Genomic DNA, 23621 nt, shown 5'->3' on the forward strand with positions numbered 1-23621 from the left:
CCATTGAAAACGTCAACTTTGTAGGAATAAGGAACAACCTGATGTAGAAGCATAGAAAGCAACCAATGAAAAAGCAGAGAACAACGCAAACAAACCAAAATAAATTGAACACTCAAATTGCGTACACGAAGTATGTACCTAAGTGAGAAAATAATAGCTGAAGACGAGACCCAAAACTAAAAACAGCCGGAAAACAGTAGAGTAATCATAGTAAAACTGCTAATAAATTAAGAAAATATCAATGGAAAAATAAAACCGCATGTCAACCCATAGACAAACATCCGTCGACTAAAATGAAAATAGTCTGAGCAAAAACGCAAAAATTGACCAAAAGGAAACTTAATTTGAGACGCAATCGTATAAACGGAATTAAATATAAAAAAGCTACACAATGAGCAAATTTTCCATTTTTCAAATCCTGCAAATTATTGCAGCTTAATTAACATTCTGCTGATCCATTGAAAATGTCAAGTTTGTACGAACATTTTAAACGCTGAAGCAAAGCTTCATTGGCGCATTGTGGTGGCATGAAGAGTCATTTTGGCTGTATAGGTTCATACAAATAAGCGGCGACCATCAAAATAAATAACTCTCAACTTTTCCTTTACAGCAAATCGCGTTGTCCTCTTAGAATGGCCATAGTCGGGATATTGCATTCTTTGCGCAATTTTTGCTGGACATTCCAAGGCACCTAATGGGGTCCAGGACGACCGACGACAACGCAAAGCAAGATTTACGATTACCACTCGAAGCTATGTCGCAAAACTTAGCAAAAACTTAGAACAGCTTAAACGATTCCAGCAGAATAAAATATGCAGTTACTGCAGGTTGTTGTTATTCGATGCATATTTATTCGATTGACCCTTGTTTCATCAAGCTGCTGGTTTCGTTTCGTCGAAAAAGAATCCGAAAACATTTAAACGAATTTTAAATTTTCGAATCCGGCTACGTTTTATGTTTGTGTTCGGCTGCCCGACAGAATAAATATCTTCAACCTCAAACAGCTGAAACAATCTAAAATGCAAATCTAGCTAGATAAAAAGAGGAAATAAATACGAAAGCAAACAACCAGCAAACAATATGTTTAAATTCCCCAAGCTAAACGCAGACTTATGTTATCAGTGATGGCGTGTATGCGAATTTAAAAATCCCAAGATCAGCCAGCATTTTGACAGGAAATGTTTGCCCAAACTGGAACAGGAAAATGCAATTTTGCTAATCGGGTTTAGCTGCATTCTTCTGCCCCAAAAGTCCTGCGTTATGATGAATTTGAGTCCAGAAAACTGGAAATTATTGCTACTGAAAATTGAATTCCGTAAAATCTCCTTGAATACAAAGGCAGCGATAAGTGGCTAGCGTGATTCCAGTTCAGATTTTTATTCGCCAATAAATTGTAATCACGCAGAATTAAAGGGAAGCAGTAAATTAACATAGATATTAACAGGAAGCGATAAATCCGGAACTTGTGCCAGAAAAGGAAAGTTTCATTCCTGAGCCACATAGTGAAGAATCAATGTGGGGAGAAGGTAAATTGTTTGCAGACATGTCACGAAATCATGCAATATTTTGTTGGAAAATAAATGAAATTGGCCTAAAACATGAAATTGTTTTATTTTCCGAGCTGACCTGATACATTTAAATTGAATGTAGTACTACTTTCCAGGTTTCAGCCCTAAAAACTTGCCAGTCTCCAGAAACATTGAGTTTTTTCGGCTTTTAGCACGTCAGGAAGAAATTATTCTGTTTTAGATAAAATCGAATGATTTTATCAGATAATACTAACTTATATCATAGTAGAAATTAGCGATTTTAATATACATTTTTGGCGACTAATTTCCCATCTGTATATTTTTTGGCAGATTAATTGACCGAAACTCTCGAATCATTTTGGGGGGCAGTTTAATGACAAACCATAAAATACGAATAAATTGCTGATTCATTTGTAGATTCGCAGGAAAACGTCAGTTTTGAACAATTTGGTGATTAAGTGCGATTTTTGTCAAATTGTAACAAATCTTTAATGGTCTTTATCTGAAATAAATGACGTTGAGGTTCATTTATTCAGAATGTCCCGCAAACCAAGAGTGCCCATGCCCAAAAGAATAACAAGAAGACTTTGGCTTAACTTTTATACCAGGAAACGGTCTGGCTCATTTGCTATGGACGGTGGAACTTCTTAAAAAAAATGGAATTTTTTACATATTGAGCGAATGGTAGGCGCCATGAATTTTAATGAAACTCGCTTATTTAAGACCCATGAAGCAAGCGAGTTTATCCGCTTTGAACAAGTGAATATTTCTTGAGCGGTTCAGCACAAAAACTACCAGAACTTTTATTTGGTGGCTAAAATGAACCGATTTTTTTGAGCTGATGAATTCATCCTCTCTGGAGATTTTTGTCTTCTTTGCAAAATCTTCGAGCATTCACAGTTTTTGCCCAAAAAACTCATTTCTGCTCTCTTACTAACTGACAATTTTATATACATTCACAAAATCGATTTTAATGAAACTTGCTTGAATATGTTTCTGCGCCAGGCTATATTTTTCAATTCCGAATCCAAACAATTTCTAGTTTCTGACCGACGTTTTGCAAGCACGAATAGGGTACATCTGCAGGGTGATGCTGTGTCGAGCAAAATTCCTTTTGTGCAGAGAAGCCACACAAAAAAACTTCTCATGGAAAGCATTCCTTATTTTCAATTTATTATGCAACTACTCTTTGTAATTTTGCGCTAGCGTTGGTGGGTACCTACTGTGCGCAAAATATTCACTTTTCACCCGCAAATCCGTGTAGGAAAATCCTTGAACCGCACGTTTATCAAAAAAATACCTTAAGTACATACGCGGTAAATAAACAGCAAACGAAATCTATTTGATTTTCGTATTTACTTACCGGCAACAGAGAGGCAAAACAGGAAAGTCAATATGGGCGGCCACAAAATTTTCCTTCTTGGCATCTTCGAACCCTTTGGGAGAAGTTTTCTGAAAATGAAGGCAACATTCAGGTTACTCATTACCTATGAATCTTAGTGAAGTGCTCAGACAGTTGAACAACAGTCACCAAATTGATTTTGGGGATGTTCATTTTTTTTCGGCAAGTGCTCGAGATGGATTTTCAATATTCACATTTCCCTAATCAATAAAAGGGTCTGACGGAGAAGACGCTGTTTGTGTGTTGGGTAGAATGGACATCTTAAACAATGGGCCGATTCATTTAATGAAATACATCGCTTCCGTTATTGTTCGAACCAGCGCGTTGCTTACGTAAAATCAAATTGATGCTGAGGGGAGGAAATTTAATAAAAATTCTGGAAACGTTTGTTTGCTTCTATTTTCAATTAGCCAATATTGCCGTTTTCCTCTAAATCAGTGTAACAATCACTTTTAGTAACCTTCCTTGAAGGCAACTCATTTACGTTGTTGAGAGAACATTATCAAATAAATCTTGAGATAAATTTAATTATTTTCTTCCTGGTTCCAAGGTCCGAAACCGAAATTCTGATGAAAACAAAATGAGATTTTCTTGCCAAGTCTTGCTAACAAAAGCCATCCTGCTAGAGATTACAAACTGTACATAATAGGCACGCCTAATTAGAATAAATCCTCTACAGAAAAACTTTAATTAAGCATGACCGCAAACACTAACACTAATCACCGCGGCTTTGTATAATATCCAGGCTCTAGCCGTCCAGTTTCCGCTTCATGTCTCTAAATTATCTGGAAATAATTTATTTCCCTAGAGCGCTAATCGATTATTTTGCTCTAGAAAGTGCTGGATAGCGACCAAGAAGCACGATTTTTGTCGCTGAATTTATCCAGCCAACGGAGAATGTTGCAAACGACGGATTTGGAAATGCCATTGAATTTGCACATCAAAGACAAAAAGTTAACGAGAACTATAAATTTAACAGGTCAATGTAATGCATCGAAAGGTGATATAACTAATTTGCATCAAAGCGAGCTAACAAGAATTAAGCAAAACATTTCAACAATTTGCCTAAAAAACAACTAGATCCAATTAAGCGTAAAATTGCAATTGTGTATGCGCCAGTCGAAATCATTATGCTAATTAGTTGAATGCAATTATTGCAACGTTTAGCGAAGTGACAATTCGGTTAGGATTATTGGCCAATTGCAGTATTGCCACGTAGCGAAATAATGATGAAATGGGATATTTTACTATGGCCAATTTCTCTAGAGGCTTTTCTACCTGTCTTACAATATTGATATAATTTGATTAAAAGCAAACCTTCCATTTCTAATATTTATCCGAAAGGTACAACGGACCAAATGGAACAAAGACTAATTAATTAAACACTAAGCAATCAAAGCAATCTTTGATTCAATGAATCTTACACACTATTAATACAAAGGAAGTTTGTAATATTTAGTAGAATTCCTGTAATGTGACCATTGATTTTGCTGGGAAAATTTGTGCAAACCGCAATGCGATTGGCCGGAAAAAAACTTGTCGGAAAGTTTTATTAAAAAAACTTACAGTTACCCCAAGAGGGCATTTTTATGTTCGTGACCTGTCGACTGTTTGGAAGTGCGAATTTATCACACTAAATGTTTTCAGACCCACAACTTCACTTTGGGACATTTTCCATACTCTGCCCAACCCTGAAAGTTTAAATTGCATTTTTTCCTGTTTAATGTTTCACGTCTCGAAAAAAAATTGCCGACGAAACACATTATTACTTCTCAAGTAATCCGGCTGATGTAAACCTTGTAACATTTTATTTCCTTTCCCCAATACCGAACAGAATGTATTTGAAACCAATCCATTGGAACAGGAAAAATGAAGAAAACGCTGCCGAAAGCAAACGAACATTTATGACTTTTTTCAGTGCTTCGAATAGCGGATTTAACAACTGGCATTGAAAGGAGGAACGCGAAAAGCCATGCGAGCAGAATGACATTAGATTGCAATACGTGCAACACAAAGTTTGTCTTTCCAGTTTAACATTTCATGGTTGCGTTATATATCGTTTCCTGCTTTTAGGATAAATCCAAGCAATTTTCGAACAGCCGAATAAATTAAAAGAAAAATGGATCCGCTCTCAGGAGCTGAGACAATTAAAGACCCGAATCTACTGAAAACAATAAATCCATGTTTCACTTCAAATAAGAGAGCTTATTCAATTTGACCACAGTATTATACGGTCAGAGGAATAAAATATGTAAAGAACGCCAGAGCGCGGCATGTCCTTTATGTTAAACCGATATTTAAATTTCTAATACTTGACATAATTCTTCTTTAAAACTATAAAAGCACTCGGTCCGCGTTTGATATATGGGCATTATCCGAATATGAATTTCAATGGTTTATAAAAGATTCTCATGTAGGAAAATAACCAAGAAAATTTAGGGATGGCTTAATAAATGAATATTCGATTACGAGCATGCGAGAGGAAAAATGTAAATTTGAAATTCAGGCAATACGTTTTCTATCAAACTGTCACACACAGCAGAACATACATTTTCCTTTGAGCTCAAAATGTTTCATAACCTGCTGGCGCATGACACAAATTTTACTATTTTTTGTAAAAATTCTAAATTTAATCACGTGTCTTATATTTGCTTTGTGCAAATTATGTCCCTAAGGAACGAATACATTTTTATTTCATAATCTAATGGCGTATGACACATATTTTATAAAAACCTATAAAATAACTAGATCAAAAAAAGTGCAGAAATTAATCACCCATTTTCACCCTCCGAAAATGCAAATAACTCGTGCCTGCGAAACGTCAGGAAAATTATTTCAATCACAGCCCAGCAAATAATGAGTTTCTTATCAGGCGTCAAGAGTATCTAAAAAAAATTCAGAAGCACACCGGAAAAACTTCGAAAGTTTGAAATTCTAGAATTGAATTTTTGGAAAACTATAAATATTTGCAGAAATTAATCACGTGTAAAAAGGAAACCAATTGGTAACTAATAACGTGACTTTGAAAAGTTATTTGAACATAAGTATTTTTATTCCATAATTTAATGGCGTATGACCAAAGAAATTTTATAAATGCTGTCAACGAACAATTTGAGCCAATAAGTTTTCCTTTCAAGCCACTTTGTCTGCATATGCTTTCAAAATACAAATCCATGCTGGATTTCCAATTAACGGACCCAGTAAATAACAGCTGAAATTCGCTGTTCCATTTGTTAACCAAATTATATACAAAATGTCTTTTGCTGCTAACAGTATCAAAATGCAATTGCAAGTTAATATACAATAATTCCGTAATTCCATATTTGTAGTTATTATTATATAGCATTCAGCAAAACGCTATATTATTGATACGTTAACAATTACTATTAATTACCTCCTGCTTGTTACTGACTCGATGGTATTGTAGAATTAATAATTTACGTATAATCAGTACAATTATAGTTGTTTCAAACATTTGCATACACTTCAGTAAGGATTGAAGACGCCCAATTAATTAGCTCTGAATACTTTTTGTTATTTATGCGAAATTAGTTTATATTTAAATACACTTGAGTATGCGTTTAGTTTTACGTGAACCGATTGTGTGCCCCAATATTAGATGTCAGGTCTACAGGCCCAACGGTAACAAAAACGAGAGGCGTTTTCATCAAATTAAATTTAGGAGCACAGGCGCCCAAAAAAACAAACACTGTTCATTTATCACATAACATTTTAACAACACCCTATTAAAAGGGAACTGGAACAGCACTAAGGCTCCATTATTTTTCTTTTATAATTGGAAGTCGACGCTTCCAATTTATCTATAAACACGGTTACACGATATACTGAAGATGCACCGTTTTCGATTAGCTAACTTTCTCAACAATCTGTTCAGCCCGTTTTTCAACAATGTAGATTCAAGGCTACAGACAGTAAATTGCAATTTCTTGCGAAAAAACATACATTTTAATCCCGCTGACAGGACAGATAAATTCGATTATTTTCCAGCATCAGCCGACTGATTATTCACTCAATACTTTGTTATTTCCACTGGTTTTTATTTGGGTGGCTGACAAATCCGATTTTTCATTCACATTCAAGTCACAGATACGGAATATTTGAAGCGCCGAAATAAAAAGTTTAGATTTTATTCATGAGTTATTTGAGTTTTGCTCCCAACGTTGGATAACTTTTGGGAATAATAATAGATATATCTTGCAGACATCAGACCTTCCATTGCGTGGAAACGAACAGGTTTGCTCGACATATGTCGATTTAAAAATGTTTTCGAACCGTCTCGTTCTCCTAAAAATTGAGCAACAACAGGGAAATGTGAGCTCTCAAGAGAACGGTTATATTTTCCGTGTTCTTGCTCAAGTGTCAATTTCCGGAAGATTTTCTGTTAGTTATGGCCAAAACATCGCTTATATTCAAGCTGGGATAAGCGCGGGTCAATATTGTTGGGCTAAATTAAACTAAAAGCAAATTGATATCCGGTTTGGGTCGCTCTTGGTCAAGCTCGTATTTTAGAAGTTTGATCACTGTTTGTTTTGTGTATATTCGCGATGTTTCATATCTGAAACTACGCTGAAACATAATTCTTCACAAATCAGGAACGATTTTTGTCGCAAAAAAACAATGTTTTTCTGTTGTTGACGAGGCTTGCAAAGTTTCTCACATGATTCAATGACATCCAGAAAAATTTTGAAATTGTATATTCATGCTTGGCACTTTTCCGTAGTCACTGAAACACAAAATGGAAGCAAGTTTCAACTGAACGGACGGAATTTTTCGAAACACAAATACCCAACTCCTGTTCTGGCTTCCTCATACGCTAAATGCAATATACTGCACCGAAAATAGGATACCTCAAAGAATAATGCATTAAAACAAGAAAACCTTATCTCGAGCACATAAATTTCTAAATTCCCTAAAAGCTGGCCAGGTATAAATTCGTGTCCCGTAAATTCTGGCTGCAAGTGAACGAAGAACAAATAAACTGTGGCAGCATCTACTTGTGACGGCATTTTGAAGATAAGTGAAAATCGATTCACGGTGATTTAATTCTTATTCCAGAAAAATGGTAAATGATGAATAAGTAACGGCTGTACACGTTTCATTACTTATCCTGGTTTAGTGGCTGGCAATCCGAGAATAAATGAACATGAAGAAAAGTGCCGATGGTGTACTTTGGGCTATTTATCTGAAATTCCTTTTTACTCATTTCCCAGGTCATTTTTCACGGCAAATTCGAATTTCCTTTTCAATCTCTGTAACCGATGTTGGATAGTTTCACTTAGTTTAGACATTATGTGCTGCTCGCAGTCGCGTATTTTCATCGATTTCAGTAGAGTCTTTGACTGGATCTTCACTTCGACATTTACAGCTACGAAAAAACGCAGATCAAGCAACTAACTAAGTTTGCAAGCAACAGAATTTAACTACGGCAGAGTCTCAATCCAAATTACTCAAAATTTGCTTTGCGAAGTAATTACCATCAACAGAGCCAACATACCTTTACTTTGGATAATTACATTGTCAAAGCCGATTAATTTCTACTAGTTTGCGTACAGCAACACAACTATAAATTGAACTTCCAAGATCAACAAAATAATGAAAATTATTCCATTAAAACTGGCAAATACACTCAGTGTGTTCTTTCCGTAAATATTTAACTTCACTAATACTTTTCCAAGGATCATGAATCATAGGAAAGTGATAAAGTTGGTAAAGATTTATTTCGGTGGGCGGTGTATTTGATTTCGACATTCAAACGTTGAATAGTAATTAATCATCATAAATTTTATATAAATTTTATTATAAATTATGTTAACTATTTGTTAGAGTTTTTCAAAATCCAAATTCGAAAGACAAAAGCCTTAAGCTGGACAACAAATATTTTTTCACAGAGCCAAAGAAGTACTGAATGAAAAAAATTCAAATTTGTAAAGAAAGTTGATGGCTGCTCAAATCTTGTGAAAGAAACATATAAATATAACGATATTATGTATTAATGATAATTTATCAAAAACGAAAGCCATGTTCATAAAATACGAAAGCAAAGAAGACGGCAAACCTTAGAACTGTACAAACAAATTAACCAACCTAAGTAACGAACAAAACTGGCAAAAAAGTCAGTGGGAAACTCGCAAAGGACGCGATCAAGAAGAAACAGGAACATTTAGTCTATGTGAAGGGGAATGTAATAAAAAGATAATAAATAATAAACGGAGAGCAAAAATATAAGTTATTAGAATCTTAAGCTTGGAACTAAAAGTGAAAACTTGAAAACCGCTTTTAGAGTTTGACTCATGTAGAAAATTGATTGACTGATGAGTCCTAACTTGTGCTTTTACTTGAAACTTTCCCTTTCAATGAAAACTCTTCCAAAGTTGAAAAAACCATTTGTGGAAAAAATCCGACTCCTGATTTAACCACACCGCTTTAGCTGTTTTTGGCCTTTTCTATTTGCTGCCGGATGACATTTTTTCCTAACAAAGGTTTGCACAGAGAACTGCTGCTATTTGGTCCAGGAATTTCGTCAAAAGCAGCGCCAACAAGGGCAAATAAAACTGCTTATCCGTCCGGTTATGTGAGACTTTTCGCTTTTTTGTAAACATGGAAAACGCATGCAGAAACGTTGAATGAAATTTTGGAAAATCCATTCCAATTGAAGGCACATTATTGAATTGCCACTGTGCTCACTGTTCAATTAATGATCTCAGTTTTTAGAGGAGAAACAGCATCGCCATTTGGTTGTTATAATTTATGCAAACGTTGAAAGCTTTTCAATTAAAACGTGTGCTTAAAAATGCACCCGCAGAACGCGAAGAAAATATTATTCGAGCAGTATTTTCACACCGTTCCGGCAAGGGCTTAAGTTATAACATAAAAATAGCAGCGTGAATTGCGAGTCCTCTTTTATCTTTCGTGTCATCTGACACATTTTCCTTGTGTGAAACACCAGAAAAGATAATCTTCATGACGTATGATGCAAATGGACTGATAGGACGCGTGTTATTTATCATGTAAGTTTTCACACCATTTTCCTCCGGTTCGATTATTTGAGAGCACTCGAAGCGTCTTAAATTAGCAGTCCATTAATTAATCGTAAATTTAAAAAGGTTTTTAAAATTAGAAAACCAACTGCCCTAATTGTTGGAAAGTCACCGTACGGCCATTAATTAAATTTATTGCACACAAAAGTGCAAATTTATGTATCCCATTAACGTCGCATATTCCTTTGGCATATCCATTATACTGTTAATCAATTTAAAATGAATTTCATTTAAGGCTGGGGCTTTTAATAGAATAATATTTGCGAATTATCGATATTGTTTCAGCATTTTCCATGCCCATAATTGGCTTATTATTAATTACTTATGGCATAATGTTATTCTTCATACAAAAGGGAGTTCGCTCAAAAGCGTTGAGTTCAATTGAAAAGCCCGCAGTGAATATGGAAATCGGGAAATCCGAGCAAATACAAATCTCAAATAATTTAATCTGATGCAGTTTTAAGGAGAACTCCCAGGTAATATTAAGAGTCTAACCCGTGCTTCGAGCAAACGTCGAATGCCCGAGTTCGTAATTGTTCAATATTCGGAAGAACTAAGGAAATAAAGAAACAAGTGGATAAAAAGTCAGTGGCGCAGCTGGAACAATTGAACCCTCGCTTGGAAAACCAGATGCGATTTCATCGGGAAAAGTCCCAGTTTCAACTAACTTCCTATCTCCAACACTCAGCCAAGAGAAACTTCTTAGATCATAGACGCAACCCGACACTTAGCCGGGCATTTTAATGTTAAATCGTGCCTTTAGCCCTTGTTCGGAACCGGCCATGGTTGCAAAGATCCCCAAGCAAAATGGATCTCATTTCCTCATTCGAATTCAAAACAAACTTTCCACATAACAATAAAAATCTAGTGCTGTCAAAATCGATTCCAAACAAACTTTGGACTAAGATACAACTATTCGGGAGCTGTGCGGTGCATACAAGGAGCAACTTGCTGAAATTGAGCTTATTTTGTATCTTTTACTTGCGGATATTTCCATATTGTGTAATCAGGGAATTTAAGGTTTGCATTTATTGGATTGCTGTAAAAGGTTTCATTGGAGGAAAGCACCCGCGTTTCATGGGCAGAAATAAACTAATTGAATCAGTTTAATTATTGATTTTTGAAGATTTTGTTTCCAAGGATGGTTTGTTGGATTTATGTAGTGGCGAGCAAGACTTGGACTAAATCTGCACTTGTAGGCCTTAAATATGATACGAAAATTGTTGCGTTTTAAACGCTTAACATGCCAACGGTTCACTTTTTTTTTCTTCTAGGTGACCTAAATCGGGGGGCAGTTGTTGCGAATATTTGTTCTTATATTTTTTAACTTCAACGATCTTGAAATTGTCATTTAAGTGAATGAGAAAAATTATGTGTTTATGCTCATTCTATAAAAGAGTGAATTTTTCGCTGATGTAAAAGCAGACTTGCCATAATTGAAGACTGTTTTGTAAGACAAAGACCAAAACTATCTAAGTCCTGGTCTGAACCGTGCTTTGCTCACCGCTAAATTTATGTGTAATTTTATTAATCCAGGCCAGAAATTAGCCGCCGACTAAGTTAAAACAGCTCAATTAATAGTCGGGCCGTTAGGCTCAACCTGTTCTTATTTAACAAGAACCGACAATAAAGATCGTTTGGATAAAGCAAATAAAAATGGGCAACATAATTTTGGACCAGCAGCTAATGTGATTCTTGCGTGTACCTTCGAGCTAAAACTGTTTTTTTATCGAGCCAAATCGTATAAAAGCCTATGTTAACTATAGTGCCTTTTTAAGTAATTTATTTAACGAATGGACAGCAGTGATTCGCGATTTGAGTTTGAGTGTTCCTTCAAAAATTCAACATAGATCAATGGAACTGGTGAGTTTATCGGACTCGATCACGGAGAAACCCGAGAAACACACCAATTCAACATTTGCATCAGATCGAGAACGTGCTTATTAGGCAGCAGTGCGGTTTTTCATATATCGCTTGTCTTCAAAATGACAAACTTTCCACGATATTAATCCTCCCAACACGGGAAATATTAGCTTACCGAGACGGTTTCCATGTTGATCTAGACACAGTGAGAGCAAGTGTTATAAGTTTTACTTATCGGGCCTGGAAGACGTTAGCTAACGAGGCATCCCGTGTTTCTCGTGCCCGTTGAGGCTGTGTCTCAATTTCGTGCCTGTCAAATCCCGGAAATAAACAACAACAAGCGAGAAAAGTCGCCCCAGGAGGTCGCACCTCGACGAAGAAGTCGGAACGAGTTTTTACAGCGGCTCGAATCAAGGATCGTTAGAGAAAGCAAAAGCCTTTGACCGCATTCTCCTAGCATTTTTTCCCGAAATATTAGAATCTTGCTTAAAATTTAGAAGGTATTTTGTCCACCTGCAAAGACTTGTAATGGAAACGTTTCAAATACTAATTTATGATGCTAAGTTATTTCTCAATCAGCTTAAGATGATAACTATAACTATAGAGCCTCCAGCAACTGTTTTTACAAAAATTTCGGACTTTGAAGCTGATTTTTATTAAAGAAAGCAACTTTTTTGGTATGTATGTTGTGCACACCGAAGGCTTTTTAATAGAAACTTTCGAAAATAAATTTTATTATCGATTAAAATGTAATTTTCTGTTCTCTTAAAAATTGGTTCTTATCCAAAAAACTCCTCTTGATAAAATGCCGATAAAAAACCTGGATTTAAAAATCCTAGATTTTCTATTCGAGAAACACCACTGAATTCAGGATAATGCAGCAATTTTGAGGCGAAATGCGAAGAAATTCAAAGAAATCAACACATTTTGAGCAATTTTATCCAGTGTCGTGCCTAACAAAGCCGGCACAACTCACACATTTTTTTACATTCTAAGGTATTTGGGGCACAGCACCTGTTTCACTGCAGCAAATTTTTCTCCCAAAAATTGACCACAGATGGAAAAGGGCGAAATGTTGGAAACTCAATCTATGAACCGCAGTGCTTCATTTGATATTCACTCATTTATTTACACTTCCGTTTCACTTGCGCAGCTGGTGGATCTATGAGTTCACTGTCCCTTCATTAAATATTCCGATAGTAAAATCCAATTAGAAAAAACAATCTATTTTTCAAATTAACCGCTAAAACATCATTAACTATTTAAATACATATTTATTAGATGTCTTCTGTCAGGGCCATTTTCTTCGCAAAAAGGAGTTTTATTAAAAGACGAGACTTAAATTGCTAATTAGCTTTTTCTCGGTTTTCCTTCAGCCAGATCAATTCAACTTTAGAATATTTGTTTTTCTTCGCCCTCGCAGAGACAACTTACTCGGCATAATTCCGCAAGTTTGATAGCGCGCGGTTATACCAAGAATCCGATTTCTCATAAATTCTTTTGAAAATTAGTTTGCCTTTTTCCTCAAGTTTGATTATCTTCGTAATTGATCCGAAGATCGCAAGGTGTATTTAGGTTGCCCATCGGAGTCTGAACAGGGGAAATATATACCTGCTTTACGCAAATTTTCAGGAGAAAGTATCACTTTTAGACTGCTAAACAAAATTTAAAATTAACGAAAATCAACGGCAAAGAATTGAGATTGATTATTCACAGGTGTGTTTCAAAAATTAATTCGCATTACACTCGCGAGGTAATAACAAGTTTCTTGCAAACAGCTGCCGAGTCAACATTAAAACCCCGGCAAATATCCTCTGGTTTTCTGTTTTAAAAATAAATCGCGCCCAAACGGCACTAAATCGCTCGAAATAAAATAATTGAAATTCCCCATATATTCGCGTATGCAGTAGAATATTTCCGGGAACGTTAATAAAAATAAAAAATCGTCTCACAACCCCAAGGGAACTATATCTAAATTTCGCGTCTGTCAAATCGCAAAAATACACCGGCTTGGGCGAGACAAGTTGCCCCAAAGGATCATACTGCGACGAAAGAGATGTTGAATTCATTTTAGCAGAAAAATCCGTTTCTGATACGCCTCAATTCGTTCAAGTGCCGTGTTAACGGAAAACTTCGGAAAAACGAACGAAAAGTTTAAGGTGTCGAGTTTTAAAATATTTTTTTCACGGCGTTCTGCAAACTCGCCTGGCTTGTGCATGCGAAACGTCAGGCTAAAATTCATTGTTGCGACGTCCAAAAGCCCGTAAACTCAACAGTTTCAAGCAATAAAGGATTTTTTCCTAAGGGTAAGAGGTCGATTTTGGAAAAAAATGCAAGTCTATCAGAATACCTCGAACTCTACATAATAATTTTCAACAGAAAGAGGAGGATAATGAAACGAGCTTATTAAGAAACACGACGGACTCTTCACAGTCGAATTAATCAACTTTTCTGCCAATTTTGCGCGGTGTTAGAAAAACACGGTTGTTAAATTTTGATTTTTGGTAGCAAAAATATTTTTTCTGGACAGTCACGACTGGCTTGCATTCTCTGAAGATGCAACCAACGCGTGCTTCCAAAACGTGTGGATTAAATTAACTTTCACGACGGCCTAAAGCCCGAAACTGACCAGTTTCAAGCAATGGATGCGAAAATCTGTTTCGATTGAACGAATAGCTTCAGAGCAGTTCCATTGTGCTAAGTGAGAAAGTACGAAATTGCACACTACTCTATTCAATTCGAAGTTCTTGAGCATTGGAATCTCGACTGAGGAAGCAGACAAAGTCCTATTGAACTCAAAATCATAATCGCATTAATCGATCACACAATAGTAACCAATGATGAGATTAACGTGCCTGCCAAGTTGAGCCATCCTCCATACACCTGCCATATAATTAAATTCAAAACCAACCTGATTAATTTCACTTGCCTCAAACAAATCTATGCTAAATTGATTTCTATTGTTCCCGACATCAAAGCCACATGGGAGAGAGATATTGTATTGGGAAGCTCCAATAAGAGAACCTGTGGTTGTTTGCGAATTTATTCCGGGGCTAAATTAATTACAATCTACTCCTCTTTCAATCGATGCTGAAGACATCCACGGTAATGTAGTTAAGAGACCGTTTGTGTAATTAAAAATATTAACTCATCGGATTTGTTCGGGCGCCTCTGCTCGAATCCAGTCACGAAACTCGTGCAGTGCAATGGGGAAATTATGTATACTTTGGAGAAGAACACCTTTAAGCTTTTCACACTTAAAGTTAATATTGGCCGAGATTTACTGGTCTTTGTCATGTAGTGCGCTCGCGAGAATATAAAAGTAGCATTAAGGAGTCTCGTTTTCCATAAAATTACAAAAACTTTGGTGGAACTTCTTGCTTTCGAAACTTCAAAGGATCTAACCAGTGGAAAAATTAACAACTTATGGAAAGTGCTAACGGAGAAACGCTGATATTTCCAATACTTTCTTAGTCGATTTGAGAATTTTAATATTCCAGTAGTGAAGAAATTATCCTGCAGATTTACATTCATTGTAAAACCATCTGGACTCATCCAGGACAGGAAAATGTGAAAAAAATGAATTTTCAGAGTCAACAACATTATGAACGCCCCACAAATCTGCTAAGAAAAATGAAATTTTTAACGTGGATTTTTAATGGCGCATAAACTTTCAAAATGCATCCAGAGGATTAAAAAGCATGTAATCCGCTTAGTGAGGAGGGCTCGACGTCTTAAAAGCCCCAATTCTAACTGTGTTTGTTAGGAATATTTCTACCGTAAAACAGGTGAGTTTGTCGAACCTGTGGGTCATTGTGGAAAAATTGTTCCGGACGTTTCGTAAGCACTAGTCACTTTCATGCTCAGATGAGTTTCACTCGAAAGTTTTGAATGGACTGACGAATTATCGAGCTGTGAGTTTTTGGAGCTTTTTGGATGTCGGGAAAAATAGTTTTCATAGCGTTTTACAAGCACCAGTTGCCCACATCTTCAGATGTGGTTTATTCTACCACCAGAATCAAAAAAAAATATTATAAAAATATCCTCAGTATAAGCTTTTGAGAAAACCATCTCTGCATGCCAAAGTTGCCTGCAAAATTTCAAGAAAAAGTCAACTCAAATCATCAAACTTGTGAATTGTTCGAGCTTTGCTGCTGCCCTTAGCCACTGAAGATGCGAGTCACTAGTGCTGGCTAAACGTCAGGAAAAAACTATTTTCTACGAGTTCCTAAAAGCTTGAGCAATTCACCAGTCTCTCAAAAAAATGGTATTTACATAAATTCGCGCTGAAATCCGGTTGTTGGAAGTTTCCCGGACAATTGATTGAATCTTAAACCATTTTTGACGGAGGCGAAAAGTGCGAAAAACTCGCGATGGAAATCTGTTCAGTATAAGCTGTTGAGCAAACGATCTCTGAGGATGCACGCCACACTTGCCTGCGAAACATCAGGAAAAAAATCGACTGAAATTTTCAAACTGATGAGTGTTTCGGACTTTCGGGTTGCAGCTCTGAGCAAACCGCCTCTCCTACTTGAGCCGTTTTTAAAACACTTTCATCTCTAAAAAAAAGCCCAGAAATTTCTAGTTGATTTACAGAAACTGGTAAATTTTTTTTTTAACGTTTTCCGTTTAATTGACTGATCTTTAACCTCGAATATCGTTCTTTGTGAACACAAGCTATAAAAGCGACACGTTTCCCAATTTAATACGGTTATAAATTGTGTGGTTTTGTGACTTTGAGCTCAATTCTTTCGGATCATATCACCCATTTTTTCTAGATCAATTTGCCTTCGGAATTGTCTGCCACAACATAATATTTCGGTGTATTTGGCACCGAAATATGTTATCTAAATGGTTTTTTTCCATCCCATTTGCATACTCTTCGACACATGCCTATGTCGGTTTTCTAAAAGCTTTTTTGCTGACACCTGCTTTTGAGGCGATATTCAAATATTGTATTTCGGTGAATTTCGTTGCTTTCAAACCGGCCCCAACCTCTAGTTCGTCTGAATAAACCCTGTTAATGAAGCTCGTCTGGCTTGTTTTCGCATAATTCAATTAAGACACTTTCATTCACAAAGCTTTCGCTGTTTAGGCTCAGTTGAGCATTTTTTTGCATTCAACCTTTGATAAATTCGGTAAAAATAACAGTATTTTATGCGGTCTGTTTCAAGCACATATGGCTCTCCCTTGAGGGTCAAAAGGCAGCTTTTTAATATACACCCCAGCAAACATTATAGGTGCCCTTTGGAACGATTGGAGCAAACCGTCTACACATAATGATTACCATAAATTTCGGTAAATCATAAAGCAACTGATCGTTTTTTACGGTTATTTAAAATCGGCAATGTTTTCCTCAAATGCTTTTATCAAAGTTCGTCAATTACTAGAATTTATCGTCAATTTAAAATTTATTTATTTTTTACAAATGCAGCGTTGCTAGATTTTAAATGGCCGGCAGAATCCATGATAATAATCTCCCGTTTCGTACGTTGAGAACTTTAAATATTTCATGCTGCTCAACATGAAAACTTCGAGAATTATGTGTTTTAATTTAAATTTGCAAAATAACTCGCACTCGCAGGAATTTATTCGTTGACGCTTTGGGGATTTTCGACAAGTGTATCGTTAATTTGATAAAGGTGGAGAGTGGCTTAAGTAAGTAGCTGAATTAATTACTAAACGTACCTGTGAAATTTCCTTCATTTCAACAGTCAACTGTAAATGAATCATTGATGGCTTTTAGGAGGAACCGTCTGCAATTGAAGAGAGCAAGAGTTGCCAGACGTCAGCAACAAAAGCCGAAGGAAAAATAATACGTGCGCAAAGTGATAAAATGTCATATATCATGGAAAGTTTTAATAAAACTAAATTGCAGATGTACTAAAGTTGCAAGAAACCACTTTTTTGCACTCGAAGAAAATCTAAAAGCCCTTAAAGAAAACTGCTGCCTTGTACCATGATTGATGCGCACCGCATAACCGAGCATTTAATATTAAAGCATCTTCGAGGCGAGAAAGGAGGTTTCACGTGTTTTTCTTATCGTTCAGGGTATCTCAGTTTAAAGAAAATGTATTAAACCTTTAAAGAATTTTCTTTGCGCGGTTCATCCTACTTGACTCGATGTAATTTGTGTAAATCTCCCTTGTCAGGGGGAGCTTTGTTTGAATGTTTTATATTTTCAGATAATAACTACACTAATAACAAAAAAACAGGCGAATTCGTCAGGCGAAAACAGTYAGCCAAAAAAGTGTTTTTGATCCAAAGCACTTTCATCAGACTATCGTCGATTTCAGGTCAAATGTGCCTGGAATCAATACATTGGTTTCTTCGCGCTAAGTTGCTGGCTTGGAAAGTTTTCAGAAAAAATCAATTTTCCATGCAAAGTAATTTCCATAAAGCTGGGCAGAATAGGTTGGTGGACGTGTGATAAACGGGCTGAACATTTCATCACGTCCAGCTGCCCCATCAACGCTCAAAATCAGATTGGAGCCCTGACACGAACAACTCGTCAGCACACGTTTTAATTAAATGCTAAGGTTTAGGTACAAATGTGTTACATTTTTTAATTAAAACGAAACATAGATGGTTAATACCGAATTGATATAATTAAGCCTCATGCGAAAGAGCCGGAAAATGTTGAACAAACGACTGATTTTTTAAATTTTATTATCCTTCATACATTGGCCCTTTGGTGCAATTTTATTTTACCCGCAGCTCATAATACCAAGTTAAATACCCGCACATTTTGGTTGCACGTTAATTTAATCCAGCTTAAACATTGTCAGAATAATCCCTGCGTTTGTTGAATGCAAAACTTCAAATCAATATCTGCCAATGAAATGGATTTTCGCTGTTCAGCCCATTTCCAGCTTTGAAATGGTTTTTAATTGCACTTCCAAAAAAATGTTCTAAATACGTCTTGCGGTATTTTTCAGACTGCGGAAGCGGTTTGCGCGATTTAATTAAAGAGCGGAATTTCGCACGCTAAAATAACTGAAATATTTAAATTATAACTGATTTAAGCCCTCTTTGAAAGTAAGAAATTACTACTATTACGGGGGAGTTTGCGGAACGTTTGCAATTTTAATCATAGAACATTTAGACGACTGAATTTGTTTCAAATTAGCCTGGAATTTTAATACCTTCAGTTAGATGATATTAATCCCCCCAAACGGAGTTAGAATTAAACGTTTCCATTATTCATCAAACCCTCCTAGTCGTTAGTTTCGCTTAAACAACAATCATTCGATTTTTGTCCGGGTTTATTCAACCATTTGAATAAACTACATGTTCGTCAATAACACGCCAAATACATATCGTGCAAAAATTGAATATTTTTTACTAGGCAAAACATGCGGGCATGTCGCGAAATAAAAATGAGCACACCGCTCACTGGGAGACATTTTCATCGTTTTGCCAAGTTTTAACTTGTTTTTTAAAATGTTCACGTTCTCTTTAGTGCTTTTCTTACTTCTCTTTATAGCGCTGACGATTCTCAGCCACAGAATGATCATAAGTGGTTTGAAGTAGGACATTTTATACATGAAATGTGAATTTTTCACTTCGTATCCGAACAGTTTTTTTGTTTTAGAGCAGTTTTTCGGTATTAAAGGGGAAGAAATCAATAAGTGTGCAAATGTGTTTTGCTAGAATTTCAGGTGGTTTCGAAGGCATTTTTGCTTGAAAAAAAAATTATGTGCTGCATGAATTGGAGCAAAAGGGTTTTATGGCTTGTGTATTTGTTATATTTTAGCTTCTTAGATGATTTTAAGCAGAAGTCGGTTTATTAGGGCAAAATATGGGTTAAAGTTAAAATGTTTCGTTTAAAATTGGTGTAGATACAAAAGCCGTTTTTTTATTGATGATTTTTTGGCGAGTGTTGGCAGTTTCTGTAATTTTTCCAAGGTTTTATTTAGTTCTACCATTTTTCCTACATTTTACATTTGTGTGTGTAATTTTCGGGCACCAGAAATGCCTAAGCAACATTGTGAGGGCGAAAAACGGTTCATTTTCCTCATATTTTCATCATCACGCTAATAGTTAACGTTAGAACTGCACAATTGAAGCAAATTAAAGACGAGCTGTACATAAATTAGGATTTTATAAAAAAAAATATTTTTCTCCATTAACATCAACCAATTCTAATAACGAATGTTTAATTTATCAACGAAGAAAAATAAAGACTCTTGTGATATTTTGGGACTGACTATACGCTGGTTTGATTGAAGAACGCGCATTGCTATGCATTAGCCCTGAGGATGCCCAGATAAACGCCGAAACGCCGGCAATTTTAAAAAAGCAGGCGCTTGTTTTTCTACCGATTCCAACCCGCTTGTGAAACCTGTAAGCAAAAGCCCTTTTTTTATTTGCCTATGTTTCACCACGTTTATTTTATATTATTTTGCACTGGCTCTGATGATGGCAAAGTAAACCTGCCAAAACGTCGGCTATTAAAAAGGAAACGTTTTTTGAACTGTGAAGGGACAACTCAAAAATTGTTATTTTGGAATCCGCCGGACATCGCCACACATTAGCCCTGAGGATGCCAAAGTGAATATAGGAAAACGTCTGCAATTTTAAAAAACAAGCGTTCGTTTTCACACCCGTTTAATTTCGGTGTTAAAGCAATCTTCATTATTCACCTGGCGTCTGGGTTTCAGAAGCGTCGCAAATTTTATGTTTCTGTTTGGAAAATTGAGTGTTGCTTTATGCAATTTAATCGGACCGCTTTAGGACCAAAAACCCGACTGAGACTGCACTGGAAGACTGGAAAACTTACCAGTTACTCCAGAAGACTAAAAGCTACATAGCCCTATCCATATATCCATTGGAGTCAAAATGGAAAGAACCAAGTCGGCCACTGATCACCACCAAATCAAATGTTTCACTGATCCGAATCACCAACAAAAAAACCCGAAAAAACAACCCTCACCAACTGCAGCTGTTGACCAATTGTTAACGAATTGTAGACGATCAGACGCCTGTTTGCACCTTGTTTATATTCGCAATTATGCTGGCAAACAAACACCTAGCAGGGGTTGAAACCTCGCTAATACACCCCTAATTCGCGCTTGAATCTCTCTCAACCGGAAAATCGTCAACGCAACGCGGAAAAGCGAGTCGATCGGGAAAAGCGCGACGACGTAAAGCGAACGACAGTCGAATTAATACTACACCAAGGGTGGCTGGATCTGGGAAAACTACCCCCACCAGCCGATCTCCAGAAGATAGGGGCGGAAAATCGGGTGGCGGTGCGGTGAGACACTGCTGGGTAGTGGAAAACTACTTCCCCTACAGGCTTCTGGCTGCATCCAGAACATAAAAAGGACGAGAAGTGCATGCAGATAAAGATAAGTCAGGTGAAATTTTCCCAATGTGGTGGTCGGAATGTTTATAAAACCTGCTACCGCATGACTCGCTTCAAACGGTTTTTTCTTGGGTGATTTTGATAGAAAATACGCAAAAAATCTACCCAAAATTATCCTCAAGTTTTAGAGAGAAAAAAAAGTGAGTCTGAGAGAAAAGTTGCCAAAGGACAATTTTATACACAGTGTGCTAGTTTGGATCAATTGACAATAAAACGCTATTTCAAGCGTAGGAAAATTCGATTGACTGAACAAGTTTTACGAAAAACACGCAAAATTAATCGGTTTCTTGATCTCCTCTCTGTGTTTAATGAATGAATTTTCCAATCAGTATCTCCAAAATAGCCTCAAAGATTTCGAAAAAAAAATCCTCAAAAAAACTTATTTTTGAGACAACTAACATTGGTCCCGCTCTTGCAATTACCCGTTGGAAAATTCGATTCCTTGAGCAAGTTTTACGGAAATCACGCCGAACTGATCAATTTCTCAACCACCTTTGTGTGTTTAGGTGAATTTTTTGATCAATCTCCCCAAAATGCGTCAGAAAATATTTGAAAAAAACTCTTCAACCTTTGATTGAAACTTGTAATTTTTGAGAAAACATCATCTCGCCCTCGCAGTTACACCTTTATTTATACACAGTGTCCTAGTTTCGATTTCATCGACAATAAAACCCTTTTCCAACGGTCGGAAAATTTTGATTCACTGAGCAAGTTTTACTGGGAAAAAGATTCCATCCTGTAGTGAAATTTATCTGGACGAAAATCATTAAAGTTCGAGAACAATTTTAGATTGCAATGTAAAATATGTACCGTGAAAATGTTCCGGGGCTACTAAGCCCAAGAAAAAATCATATAAATCATCCGACTTTTGATGTATTACGACAGAAGCCACTTACTGTGAAAGATTAACTTGTGAAATTTCTATATAATTCATCATTTGGATTTATACCTATTTGAAATGTGTATTCGGCCCCCCTTTTCCAAACCAGTAGGCGCGATAAAGTTTGGTTAATTTTAGTAAGTTTTGTAATTTTTTTTAAGAGTTTTGGATGAATTTTGGGCGATTCATTTGCGGGAAAATCAATCCGGAATTCGGTCTAAGGGTAATGGCAACCAAATAACCGTAGCTGCTTCTACTGTTATCATAAGCAGTGTATAATTACAATGTTGATATCCGTCTCTCAATGGGCTTCTAATGGATTAAACATTTATCCAGCCAATTCGCCTCAAGGTAGGAAATGTGTATTAATTAATCGAACTCACCGAACGCGATCCTATTCACGCACAGAGTTTAATAATTGGCTTCAGCCACTGGATTTTTGTTGGACAATTGACCATGGAAACTGCTAAGTACTTTAGGGGAACGTAATTCCAATTTCAGCACTATCCAGTTACACATGGAGCATGAAAAACAGCGACCGCTTTTAGCTTTTTACTGGTTTCGAATTCTTAACGCTCTGTTCTAATTGATTCTCTATCGGCTCTATGCTCAACATTTGGAGCTCGGCAAATAGTTGAGTAAAAACCAGGCGTAATTTATCAATTGATTTGACAGCTAATGCACTGCAAAGTGGTTGAATACACGGCTCACAATCCCGTCATAGACTCTGATTTAGAATAGAGATCGACTCTGTATCGGGACGCGATGGAGCGGCGACCATTAGGAAATTATTCGCGATTCACTGAGCGAATTTTACGGGTATCTGTTTTTCCAGCGGGATAATCTTGCTAATTTTCTGCTTTGATAATGAGATGGAAAAGCAAAAACCAGTGTCGACAACTGTGGATCTTGATCGAGAATCGAAAGCAACTTGGAAATCTTCGATTGATCAATTTTGTCGAGACGTTTCTTCAGAGATGTTAGAGCGAAAACGCCTCTAAAGTTTAATTTTTCAGTGATGAAATTGGTTAGTTTCACCCGGAAAATTGACCCAAACCGGCCAATTTTTAACGATTTTTCGCTTTCTATCCTCACTCAGCACAAAGTAGCAGTAAACCCGCAAATAAATCCTCAAACGTTATTAAACCAAAACAGATCATTTCCGCGATGTTTACCCGATATGCCACGATACAAATCTGATCTCTATTTGCGTTTGTGTTGTCTGATGATGGCGGCGCGAGTTAGATTAATCGGCTTGGATTCCGAAGCTCTGCAAACACGCTACTTTTCAAAACCAATTTGCAAAAATACTCCAACCAGCCGGGATTTATGTGAACCGAATTGGAAGTTTATGTTTAAGTCCCTTAAATTATTCGCCAATTATTTTATGATTCAATTAGCGGGATTTGAAAATGGGCAAATTTACAAAAAAACCCACTGGAAAGATGAAATAATTTTTGGTAGAACTGCTGGGGCTTGATTATCAGGGGCGGATCCAGCTTTAAATTCAGGGGGGGGG

At 36.5% G+C, this 23621-nt stretch overlaps 1 protein-coding gene across 2 annotated transcripts in view; it reads right to left on the minus strand.

Annotated features, from left to right (window-relative positions):
• The window catches only part of LOC109546944 (lachesin), a 143846-nt gene extending 122814 nt beyond the window's left edge, over positions 1-21032 (minus strand). For both annotated transcript variants that reach the window (XM_048668379.1, XM_048668378.1), the window contains exons 1-2: positions 20635-21032; positions 2893-2981 (exon numbers count right to left, since the gene is read on the minus strand). In XM_048668379.1, coding sequence (XP_048524336.1) covers positions 2893-2956 — 64 coding nt within the window. In that variant the 5' untranslated portion in view covers positions 2957-2981; positions 20635-21032. The remainder of the gene's footprint in view (positions 1-2892; positions 2982-20634) is intronic.
• Positions 21033-23621: the final 2589 nt, after the last annotated feature.

This window comes from Dendroctonus ponderosae, unplaced genomic scaffold, assembly GCF_020466585.1.
Source record: "Dendroctonus ponderosae isolate FM_Combo_2020 unplaced genomic scaffold, Dpon_F_20191213v2 Dpon_F_20191213_7, whole genome shotgun sequence".
In the NCBI taxonomy this organism is placed as follows: Eukaryota; Metazoa; Arthropoda; class Insecta; order Coleoptera; family Curculionidae; genus Dendroctonus; species Dendroctonus ponderosae.